General features: G+C 36.3%; 1 protein-coding gene and 1 long non-coding RNA gene across 2 annotated transcripts in view; one reads left to right on the forward strand and one right to left on the reverse strand.

Annotated features, from left to right (window-relative positions):
* The window catches only part of Top6bl (TOP6B like initiator of meiotic double strand breaks), a 104243-nt gene that overhangs the window by 80818 nt on the left and 10270 nt on the right, over positions 1-13155 (forward strand). The window contains exon 13 of the mRNA XM_063227592.1: positions 1320-1418. Within this exon, the coding sequence (XP_063083662.1) occupies positions 1320-1418 (99 nt within the window). The remainder of the gene's footprint in view (positions 1-1319; positions 1419-13155) is intronic.
* LOC134470895 (uncharacterized) overlaps positions 1-13155 on the reverse strand; it is a 66504-nt gene that overhangs the window by 45908 nt on the left and 7441 nt on the right. Inside the window, exon 2 of the long non-coding RNA XR_010040100.1 lies at positions 4427-4478. This is a non-coding gene — a long non-coding RNA (uncharacterized LOC134470895). The remainder of the gene's footprint in view (positions 1-4426; positions 4479-13155) is intronic.

Below are 13155 nucleotides of genomic sequence, written 5' to 3' on the forward strand. Positions count from 1 at the left end.
ACGCCCATTCTGGTTGACTATTATCTTCTTTTGAAGTCCTCTAATGTCTCCAATGTTTTGGTTTTATTGGTCTTATTCTTTACTGTTTTGTTCAATTTTATTATAACTGATGATATAGGCAATTCTTTTTAAGATAACGAGGCATTATGGTAACCATTGTTGATCACCTTGTATTTTGTTTTTACATTATGTATTATGTCCATCCTTTTGATTTGACTGACTCTGTCCTGGTATGTCACATTTGGTTTTACTTTCTTCAAAAAAAAAGTAATAAGAACTGTGTGAGTAATAAAACCCAAAATGTGTAATTGTCACTGTATAAAAGAAAGGAAAAGAAAGTTCTCTAAAAGATATAACTGCATATATATTTAAGTATATAAGATAGATAACCATATTACTGAGTTTTGTTGGATTATTGAGCAAAACTGTTTGCAGTCTCACTGTTTGAAAGTCCCCTCTATATGCTTTAATTTTGTAACTTCAACAACTATTTCTAAGATGACATTATGTAATTAACTAGTGATTTCCTACTGTTTACTTTTTCTGAAATTCTGTATAACTTGTACCCTTTTTCTGTTTTTTTTTTCTTTTTTCTCCTTAAATAAAATTTAAAAAAAAAGTTACTGGGTCAAAGCCTATAAAATCTTTAGAAACTAATACATTTTATTATAACTTTACCTATCTGGGTCACATAAATTAGTGAAAAGAAACTCTAATTTTTGTTCTACTTGTGAAATTTTAGGTGGGTCACTTCTTTTTAAATTTAAATTTTCTCATCTATAAAATTAGTATATTGTGTTTAGTGGTAACTCTGGCCCCCTTCAAATCTAATGGCCTACAGTTCTACATTAAAGAGTCAAAGACCATTGACTCATCTTCGTGGGTACAGACTGTACTCCTTGGTCCCTTTTCTCCCTGAAAGGTTTGAAGAGCTGCCACATCAGCTTTAGTGGGTCAGTGGAACCTAGCTTTCTCAGAATTTGTTTTACAGAGGAGCAGTTTATATAACTCCTTCATGAGCAGATGGGTCTCTGGGACATTTATCTGCTGTAGACCTGGGAGAAAAAAAGCCCTTGTTTGAAACCCCTTGTAGAGGAAACAGAAATGAGAAGACAAATAGGAGCCATCACTACCTGTCTCTTGCCAAATATCCTAGGCAATTTTTTCCCTCTTTTGATCCCATAGAAAGGAAGGACATCCTAATGCAGTGTCAGTGTCCCATCTACCTCATCCTCCCCCCATTTAAACTTCCTGTGAGTACTTTGCTCTTGGTTTCCAGTACTGGAACTCAGTCCCTTCTATCTCTGGTTATATTTTAGGCAGCTGACACACAGGAGTTTGGGACCAAACTGCACAAAATATTTTGTGATATCATCCAGCATCGATATCTTCACCGCTGCTCAAGTGATGTAAAACAAGTAAGTGTAAAGTAGTCAGTACGCTGGTGGAAGTCTTCCGTTTTGATAGTGGGAATCTTAAACTCAGGGTGAGTGGGTACCTGTGCACTGATAGTCTGAGGCCAGCCATTCAGCAGGAAAGCCTGTTGTTTTGAAAAACTTCATAAGAATCATATAGAGGTTCAAAGGATGGTTAGGTATACTTTGAATTCTGTTGCTGCCACTAACTAGTTGTTGGCATTATTATGAAAGTTATTTAATCTTTCTAAGCCTGAACTCTTGTATCAGTAAAAATAAGAATGACACATAACTAAAGTTACTGGTATGAAGTTGGAATAAGATCATGTATGTAATCAGTGTGTAGCTACTAATATAATGGCATTACATGATGGGATAATTATAATTATTTTTGCCTAATAAAAAACACACTTTTATGAATGCTGATCTAAGTTTGCATTACTTAGGGTCTCTACCCTCAAGAAGGTCAAATAACTTTAGCCATTTTTGTGATGCACTCTCTTAACAAGGGAAGAGAGACCATAGCTAGGAAATTCTATTTATCTCCAGATTACAGGTAGAACTGCTACTATTGGTCTAACTGAAGCCTACCTCTCTGGCTCTCTTAGTTCTAATCAGTAGGATTGATTTTTCTGGACTTTAGTATAGGATGACTAAATAAAAGAGATTAAAGATGAAGTTATTGCTGCTACTTCACCAATGGCTTCTGGCCAAGATGGAGAAACAGAGACTGGATTTGTACTTTTGGCTGAAATAATAAAACTTTTGGACACAATGTAGAAAACAGTGGCTTGAAGATATTGGATATCGGGCAACAAATGGAATGGTTATTTCTAAGTGATAAAAAGCAAAATTTTTTCACTTCATCAAACAAAATAATGATTGCCCTGGCATACAACCTAAGAGAAAGTATAAAGGCCATGGAAAAAGGAGAAGGAGTCCAGGCAAAGCCAGTGGTCTCCTGAAGTTGAATAGATGGAGCTGGGAATCCAGGGATGCTGTCTCAGTCCAGCTTGTGTGGCTGTAACAAAATACCTGTGGCTTGGTACCTTATGAATAAAAGAGGTTTTATTTGGCTCATGATTCTGGTGGCTAGAAATTCCAGACAGCATGAAAGCAGTGTCTGGTGAGAGAAAAAATAAGATTAGAGGGAAATGCCAGGTTTAAGCCACTCCTATAGGATTGCACCCATTTCATGACATCCAAGCCACTTCATTAGAACATTACTGGCTAGTCCCACTGAGGCAGGCATAACCAAATCACCTCCTTCGGGGCCCTACCTCTTAAACATCACAGCACCATTCATTACTATTACATTGGGGAACAAGCCTTGCATTTGAACCTAGAGAGCAAACCATAGCAGATGTTAAGGCAGCTAAAGTTTTCAAGGAAGAATACACCTGAAGAGAGAGCTGGGCACAGAGAATATGCTGGAGATTTACAGTGGAGTTCCTCCTCTACTATTCATTTAATGCTAATCAGTTCATATTGGTGAGGAAACTATCCACCATAAAGATTCTCTCAAAAGGATTAGAGGAACAACAAGCAGAGTTTATACAGGGCTAGAAACGGTTACTGTTTGCACTGTCCAGAGAGGAAAACATCATAGGTCATGGAGCACCAGGCAGAATACTAAGAAGGGTATTACCCTAGAAGTGGAGAAAAATCAAACCTACAGTAAACACTCTGGTGCTGTCCTAACAAAGTTTGAAAGCAGAAGTAAGGCCCAAAAGGATCAAACTAATTGCAAGTAATTCAATGTCATTACTAAGCAAATAAATTATCGATTAAATATTTATGAGAATATAGCAATATCCAGCACACACCAAGTAATATTCATAGAGCCTTGTGTCCCATAAAAAATTAACAGCTTTGCTAAGAAGCAAGAAAAACAACCTACAATGAGAAAATTTAATCAAAACTGATCCAGAACTGATATAGCAGGTAGAATTAGTAAAGACAAGCCAAGTGTGGTGGCATATATGTAATCCCAGCAGTTGGGAGGCAAATTCAAGGCCAGCCTGAATTACTTAGCAAAAACCCTGTCTCAAAAAAGAAGAAAGACATTAGGCAGTTATTATTATTTTTAATATGCCACAATGTTTATTGCTATGTAGCCATTGTTGTGAGGGTAGGGAGTTTGATCTCAAAAACAATGTTCCATATTTATGATCTCTTATAGAGAAGTGACCATCCTGATATTAAAAGTATCTTTTAAAAATTTCTTTTTTTGCAGTATTGGGGATCATACTTAGAACCCTGCATATGCTAAGCAAACACTCTACCACTGAGCTACCAACCCCCTGCCCAGCCTTCAAAATACCTTTAATCTTTTAGCATTCACACCATAAAGGGAAAACTCCTACATTTATTCAGTTGTGCATGTACACTTAGTGGAAAACAAAAAGTTATTATGACTATGACAGCAATTTCTTATGCCTCACCAAATACAACCAAACCAAACCAAATTTGATATACAACCAAATCAAATTTCTCCATAAGAAAAAAAATTCCTCATAAAATCAACATTGAACCTAACCATTGAATTTGATTCAGTTTTCATCCAATTCAGTTTGCAACCAGAATCATGGAAAGAATTAAGTTTGCAAACCAAGGTACCACTGTAACAAGAATAAACACTAAGGGGCTGGGGATTTAGCTCAGCAGCATAAGTGCCTGCCTTGCAAAGTAGGCAGTCGTGAGTTAGATCCCCGGTACCGATAAAAGGAAAAAGACAAAAAAATAAATAAATAAATAAACACTAGCTGTGAAAATAATTTGATCACATTTAATTGGCATTCCTTTTGGGGCTAAAGGATTAAACTCATTACTAAAAAACAATCCTTATAATGCATAGCATTATGTCCCTGCTGCTGTGTCACGAAAGGCTTGCCAAGGTAGGTAAGGTTTAAGCCCCACAGAACTCTAGTCAAATACAACCATAAATAATACTGAAGAAAATTTACCTTCTGACTGGTGGGTACTACTTTTAAGACATTCAATTGGCTTACCTTTTGTCATATGTTAAGCTATTCACATTGGCAGTTACATTCATCATAGTGCCTGTGAAAGAGAAGAATATACCCAGTTTGAGCTAAAATGTGATAAACCCTTCTTTAGTGTCTACATAAAAGTAACAGCATTAAACAGTGTTATGACAATTGCTGAGAGGCTGCTGATAGCACATTCATTCACTGTTTTAGAAGCACCCAAACCAATTTTACTATTATTGACTGAACTGGAGAAATGAAAGCCTCTAGATCACTGACTGTCATTTTATGAGAATTGTTCTTTAAGTGGAAATACTACATTGCCTTCCATAAAACAGTTGTTATAACCATATAAAATTTTTCTAGAGGCTAGCAGAAAGATTGACATGTTAAGCAGAGATATGGAAGGTGTTAAAAAGCAGCCCAACAAACATTTAAAGATGAAAACTACATTGTCTGAGATGAAAATTACACCAAATAGTATTAACGGCATTAGACACTTAAGGAAAAACATAACAATAGAAACTCTGAAATAAAACACAGAAGTTAAAACAGACTGTAAATAAATAAATAGTGTATCAGTGAGCTGCTAATTTCAACTAGCCCAATATACATGTAATTGGTAAATCTAAAAAAAGAAGGTATGGAAGAACAAAAACATGTATGAAGGATGGCTGAACTCTGATGAAATCTGTGAACCTGTACCTAGGAACCTCAATGAACTCCATGCCCAGGGAACATAAAGTGCCTTTAAGCCACATAATAATTAAATCAGTTAAGACTTGTGGTAAAGATAAAATCTTAAAAGCAGGGAGAAAAATCTCCATATTATATACAAAGAAACAGCACATAAGGAGTATAGCAAATTTCTCATTGGAAACAGTGCAAATAGAAGAAAATAGAGCAGAATCATTACAGTATTGGAGAAAAAAACCCAAAACAAACCTCTTGACTTATAATTCTTTGCTCAGCAAAATAACTTTAAAAGCAAAATGAAATAAAGATTTTTTTCTTACATACAAAATATGAAAGAATTCACTATCAGCAGATATATAGAAATCTTATATATTATATAATAAATATAAAGGGAATCCTTTAAGCAGAAGGAAGATGATAGCGGCTAGAAACTTGGAATAAAGAGTACTGGAAATGGTAACTACATGGGTAAATATAAAGACATTTTCTTGGGTCTGGGGATTTAGCTCAGCGGCATAAGCACCTGCTTTGCAAGCAGGCAGTCATGAGTTTGGTCCCCGGTACCAATAAAAACGAAAAAGACAAAAAAAAAAAAGATATGTAAAGACATTTTCTTATTATTTAAATCCCTTTAAAACACAATTGAAGCTTGGCATGATTGTACATACTGGGGGATCTGAGGCAGGAGGACTGAAAGTCTGAGCCTAGCCTAGACAGTTTAGTGACTTAGCAAGATCCCAGTTCTAAAGATAAAATTTAAAGAAGTGACTAGGGATACAGCTCAGTGTGAAGACCCTGGGTTGAGTCCTTAGTACCAATTTGTACACACAGAAAAGGGCTGGGGATATAGCTCAGTACAGAAGTCCTGAATTCAGTCTTTCAGTACTGCAAAATAAAACAAGGTTGACTTTTTTCACAGGGCTTGGGAAGGAACACAGGGGCTCACATATGCTAGACAAACCTCTGCCACTGAGCTGCACTCCAGCTCTATTAACTTTTTTTCTTTGTTTGGTAGTACTGGGTATTGAACCCAAGGAGCTCTGAGAATACTGTATGTGGAGTGTCATAATGTTACTTGAAAGTAGACTGAGTTAAAAGGAACTACTAACATAGCACAAAAAAGTAGACTGAGTTAGAACTAATAAGCCAAGAAAGAAAATAAAATGGAATTATAAAAATACTCAATACAAAAGAAGGCAGAACAGGAGCTGGGTGTGGTAGCTCATGCCTGTAATTCCAGCACTCGGGAGAATGAGACAGGAGGATCATTATGAGTTTGAGACCAGCCTGGACTACAAAGTGAGCTCAAGGCCTGCCCGAATTGCATAGAGAGACCCTGTCTCAAAAAGACAAAAAAAAAAGGTCAGAAAATGAGGAAATGGGGACAAAGTAGAGATGAGGCAAATGGAAAAAAACTATGGAGATTATATATTTAAACGCATAATATTGAATTACCTCATGAGATATATGTGATCTAGACAACCCCATTAGATTGAGTGAAGAAACAAGAATCAACTATATGCAGTCTGTAAGAATCTCACTTTAAAGACAGAAAAATATTAAAAGTAAAAGGATATAAAAGGGTTGACCATGCCAGGACTAATAAAAAAAGAGAGCTGGAGAGCTCATATTAAGATTAGACAAAGTAGACTTCACAACAAAGACTGTTACCAGGGATAAAGAGGGTCATTTCATAATAATGAAGGATCACTTCATCATGAAGACAATATAGATGCTCCTCAACTTACAATGCAGTTACATCCCAATAAACCCATCAAAAATCCATTTAAAGCCAGGAATTTAGCTCAGTGGCATAAGCACCTGCCTGGCAAGTGCAAGGTCATAGTTTGATCCCCGATACAAAAAAAAAAAAAAAATCCGTTTAAACTACTGAATATCATTGTTTAGCCTAGCTGTGTACATGTGCCCAGAATATTTACTTTAACTTACAGTTGGACAGAATCATCCACAAGGAATATTGTATAAAGTTACATTAAAGGTTTAATATACTGAAAACTACTGAAACTGAAAAATAATGGATATCTGGACATGATTTTTCATTATCATAAAGTTGAAAAATCATGTTAAGCCATCGTGAATCAGGGGATGTCTGTATCTACCTTTTAAGAGAGCTTTACATACATGCAACAGCAGGAGGCAGGAGGATTGCTGACAGTTTGAGGTCAGTCTAGGATACACAAGAGAGTTCAAGGCCAGCCTGCACTACTTAGTGAGACCCTGTCCCAAACAAAACAACACAACATAAATCAAAGGATAAAAAACAATGCTCCATGCAATAGGAAAAAAAAAACAATAAATACCCTAATTTCAGACAAAGCGAACTTCAAGGCAGAACTGCTTAGAACAGGCAAAGAAAGTCCCTGCATTTTGGTTAAGAGAACAATTCAACAAGAGGACAATAATGACATACATGAACCAAACATTAGCATACCCAGCTTCATAAAATAAACACTATTGGACCTTTTTTTAAAAACCTAGAAAAATACCAGCACTCTTATAATGGAGGACTCAATACCCTACCGTCACAAATAGATGAACTAGATTATTTTAAAAGTCAACAAAGAAATATCAGGGTTGAACCAAACCTTAAACAAATGAACCTAATAGATATTTATAGTGTTTTACCCAACAAAAACAGAATACACATTCTTCTCAACAGCACATGGATTTTTCTCCAAAATAGACCACATGCTAGTCCATAATGTATGCTTAAGTAAATGCAAAAGAATCAAAATTACATTTATGCATATTATCAGATCATAGTGCAATGAAACTAGAAATCAATGGCAAAGGAAACCTTAGTAATTATGCAAACATAGAAATTAAACAATACCCTCTTGAATAATCAGTGGGCCATAGAAGTAATCATGGAAAAAATCAGTTCCCAAAATCAAATGATAATGTCGCCACAACATTCCAGAACATAGGGGACACTATGAAAGCAGTTCTAAGGGGGATGTTTATAGCTGTAAATGCCATATCCCAACAGAGTGAGTCTGGTGTTATGGTTTATGTCTGGATGTCCCCCCAAAGCCTCATATGGTCATAGGGGCGGAGCTTTTTAGAGGCAGGTGAATCTAGAGTTTGTGATTGGCTCATTGTCTAGTGCTGAGATTGGGGATGTGAGTACCTATCTATGGTGGGTAGTCTGCATACAGTATAAGGGAGGAAAAGAGATTTGCTCTTCTCTTTTGGTCTTACTCTTTTTATTGTTTTTCACTGCCATGAATACTTACCCCTCTGCCATGCCACTCTACTTTGGAGCCAACTGATTCTGGACTTTTAAAACCTACAAATTGTGAACTAAATAAACATTTCCCTTCTTAACTTTGGATGTCAGGTATTTTTTCCCATCAATGAGAGCAATCCAAATTCAAAGCTAGTACAAAGAAGGAAATTATAAAGATCAGAACAGAAATTAATGAAATTGAGACTAAAAAAAAAATACAAAGAACCAGTGAATCAAGGACTTGGTTCTTTAAAAGAATAAAGAAACTCCTTAGTCTATCTTAACCCCCTCAAAGAAAGAAAAGACCCAGGTGGAAATAACAAAAGGTGAAATTAAAAGAGACTCTGCTGAAATCCAGATTATTAGTAAACTACATACTTTGAGAACCTATACTCTAATAAAATGGAGAATTAGAAGAAGTGGATAGATTCCTTGATACATATGAATTACCAGAGCTAAACCAGGAAAACATAAAAACCCTATACAACTCAGTATCAGGCAGTGAGATTAAAGAAAGGGGGAAAAAAAGGTACCAACTAAGAAAAGCTCAGGTTCCGATACATTCATTCCTATAGGAATGCCTGTACTCCTCAAACTCTTTAATGCCAATATGTCTCAATCTCTTTAATCAAATTCAAAGGGAAGGAGTACTCCCAAAGCTATTCCTGGAAGTAGTGTTACTCTGATTCCAAAATAAGAAAAGGATCCAACCAAAAAAAAAGAGAAATATAGGCTAATCTCTTTAATGAACATCAACACAAAATTACTCATCAAGATACTGGCAAGGGCCAGGGGTTTAGCTCAGTGGCACAAGCACCTGCCTGGCAGGTACAAAGGGTGTGAGTTTGATCCGTGATACCAAAAAAAAAAAAAAAAAAAAAAAAAAAAAAGGTACTGGCAAACAGAATGCAACAAATCATCAGAAAGATCATACATCATGACCAAGTAGGATTTGTCCTAGGGTTGCAGGGATGGTTTGACACACACAAATCAGTAAATAAAACTCATCATGTAAACAGAAACAAGGACAAAAGTCACACAATCATCTCAATTGACTCAGAAAAAGCCTTACATAAAATCCAACATCCATTCATGATTCTGAAAAAAAAAACCTAAAGAAAAGGTATAGTATGACTTTATCTCAATCTGCTAAAAACCAATTTGTGAAAAACCAATGGCCAGCATCATATTAGATGGGGAGAATCTGAAAGTTTTCACTCTACTTTCAGGAACAAGACAAGGTTGTCCACTATCACCACTGCTGTTCAATATAGTTCTCGAAATATTAGCCAGAGCAGTCAGACAAGAGAAAAATAAAAGGGATATGTATAAGAAAGGCAGAAGTCAAATTATTATTTGCAGATGACATGGTCCCCTACAGAAAAGACCAAAAAATTCCACGAAAAGACTCAAGGAATTAATTACCAAATTCAGTAGTGTAGCAGGATCAAAGTTAACACAAAAACCAGGGGCATTTGTCTACACCAATAATAAACTCATCAAGAAAAATATTAGGGAAATAGTACCTTTTACAATAGCAACAAGAAAAATTAAAAACCTAGGAAAGAACAAAGCCAAGGAAGTGAAATACCTCTACAGCAAAAACTACAGTACTCTGAAAAAAGAGGTTGAAGTATATATCAGAAAATGGAAAGATATTCCCGGTTACTGGATAGGCAGAACCAATATATTTACCATGGGCATGCTTTAAAAATGTACATAGAGATTTAATCCAGTCCCAATCAAAATGTCAATAGCTTTTCTGACAGGACTAGAAAAAGCAATCCTAAAATTCAGATGAAACCAGCAGAGACCTAGAGTAACAAAAGCAATCCTGGACAACAGGAGCAAGGCAGGAAGAATCACAATGCTGAGCTTCAAGTTATACTACAAAGCTACAGTGGTAAAAACAGCATAGTATTGGCAAAAGACAGATTTGTGAGTCAGTGGAACACAATACAGGATTCAGAAACAACCCAAAGGCTGAGCATGGTGGCACACATCTGTAATCCCAGCACTGGGGAGGCTGAGGCAAGAGAATATTTCGAGTTTAAGGCTAGTATGAACTGCATAGTGAAACCCTGTATTGAGAAGAAAAGACCAAAAAACAAACCAAAACAGAAAACTAAATAACCTCTAAGCACATTCCACTATCTAATCTTTAACAAAAGTGCCAAATCTTTTCCCTGGAGGAAACATAGCCTCTTTGACAGTGCTAGGAAAACTGCCTATGCACATGCAGATTGAATCTAGACCCATATCTCTCACCATGTACTAAACTAAAATAAAAATGGATGAAAGTTCTAAATCTTAAAATAGAAACAACTTGGAAAGATAAAATAGGAAAACTCTTGAGGACATAGGTGTAGGCAGGGACTTTCTAAAAAAAAAAAACCCAGTTGCAAAAGAGTTAATTGACAAATGGGATCATATCAAATTAAAAAGCCTCTGTTACAGCAAAGCAAATAACTGAGTGCAGAACCAACCTACAAAAAACATTTTGCCAAGTTTTTCTTGGACAGAGAGCTAATATCTATAATATATAAAGACCTCAAAAAAATTAGACCCACCAAAATAAAAGATCCAATAAAAATAGGTAATTGAAATGAATACATTTCTCAGAAGAAGAAATACAAATGGCCAAATAATACATGAAAATATTCAACATTTCTGGATATTAGTGAAATGGAAATTAAAATGTCCACCAAGGTGGGCATGGTGGCACATACCTATAATCCCAGTACTCAGGAGTGAGAGAGCTAAAATGGGAGGGTCACTGCAAGTTCAAGGCCAGCCTGAGCTACTACATAAGGAGACCCTGTCTCAGAAGAAGCCAGAAAAAACCTCACAAACACACATAACAAAACAAACTCTGAGATTCCATCTTCTTCCAGAAAAAAATGGTGGTCATCAAGAAATTAGATAAAAAATCAATCACAATGGTGCACACCTGTCATCCCTGCACTCTGAGCCAGGAGGATCGCTGTGAGTTCAAGGCCAGTTTGAACTGCACTGCAAGACCCTGTCTAAAAAAAAAGCAAAACTAAGTCAAATTCTATTTGGTCCAGCTATTCCCCTTCTATGTACCTTCCTGAAAGAGAACATTGTCATATTACAGTGACCCATGCACACCCATGTTTATAGCGGCACAGTTTGTAATAGCTAAATCTTGGAAGCAGGTGACAGGATAAATAAAGTGTGTTTATTTGTATATGGTGAAGTACTTCCTGCCGTAAGGAAGGATAAACTTGAGACATTTGTGTGAAAATGTATGCACCTTGAGATCATCATGTTAGGTGAAATACATCAGACACACAAGTGTAAATGTCACATGGTTTCTCTTATATGAGAAACCCAAAATATAAATAAAGAGCAAAATAGAAGCTAGGTAATAGGAGGTGAAAAGAGATGGAGGGAAGGGGAATTATAGGGGGAAAGTGCAGCTGGCAGAAAAGGGAAGGGAAGGTGTCTTGATTACTTTTTTCTTGTTGCTGAGATAATATCCCTGACACCCAAAATTAGGGAAGGAAAGGATTATTTTTCTTATAGTTTTGGAGGTTTCAGTGCATAATCAGATGGCTCTAAGGCAGGGTGGCATGGCACTGGGGCAACACTTCAAGGCAGCAGCTAGAGTTCAAAAAGAAGCTTCTTCTCCCTTATGTTGTACACAGGCCATCCTGTCTCCTGCTTCAGTGCTGGTGTAGCACTCACAAAATCTCCCTGCCCTCCTTTGCACAGGCTGAGGATATTTACAAAGTAAGAACCCTGGCTCCCTGCTGAGTCTCTCAGTTAAACTTCTAAACTGCTCAAGTTGACCCAGGATATTAACCATAACAGAAGGGAACATAAAAAGAATTAAGACGTGTTGTGTACATGTACCATCTCTCAGTGATGTAATCATTATGTACATGTACACTAATAAATTCATTGAGCGTGGTAGTACATGCCTGGAATCTCAGCACTTGGGAGGCTGAGGCAGGAGGATTGTCATGAGTTGAAGGTCAGCCTGAATTGCATAGTGAGATCCATGTCAAAAAATAAAAGGAAAGAAAAAATGCAAATTACCAGAATTTGTAGAATGTAGCTATTGGGGGAGCTAGAGAGAAAAATGTCTGTTAGAAAAGAAAAATGAGGCTGATCCCATGGCAGTGGGTTATCAGAACTTATTAACATTAGTGTCACTAAAGTTGGTATACCACCCTCCCCCCCACTGCTAAATTTGACTGGCTTAAAAAAAAAATGAGTCAATGGCATCATCTTCCAACTTACATGAGAACAAGAAGAGGAAATTAAAATAGTGAGAAGTAAAACAATACAGATCAGAGAAGTTAGTAAAATAAAAAACAATAGAGAAAAACAAACTAAAAAGCAATTAATCTAAAAGATTAATAAAACTGATAAACATGTGGCTAGACAAGAACAAAAAGAAAAGGCACATAGTGCCATCATCAGAAATCAGATGGAATGAGATTCTAAACAAATTAGTTACCAAGTGATACTGTGCCCAGCTCTGTGGAAGTACTCTGAGCAACTAGATGGAATGGCAGAATTCCTCAAAAGGTATGAAATATCAGCGTTCACTAAGAAAGAACACTTCTCTGTATGGGATAGTTCTGTATCTAGTACATGGACTCTTTAGTTTCACCCTTTGCATCTTCCAGACTATGTAAAGAATTTTCAAAACAAATCAGTAACAAATCAACTAATTTTTAAATGAACAGAATATTTGAATACATTTCACAAGACAAGATTCAGATATATAAACGGCAAATAATCACATAAGAAAGATGCTCAAGAGCCAGAC

Source organism: Cavia porcellus, unplaced genomic scaffold (assembly GCF_034190915.1).
Source record: "Cavia porcellus strain 051 isolate PalLab524CR breed Dunkin Hartley unplaced genomic scaffold, mCavPor4.1 scaffold_17, whole genome shotgun sequence".
NCBI classification, from domain to species: Eukaryota; Metazoa; Chordata; class Mammalia; order Rodentia; family Caviidae; genus Cavia; species Cavia porcellus.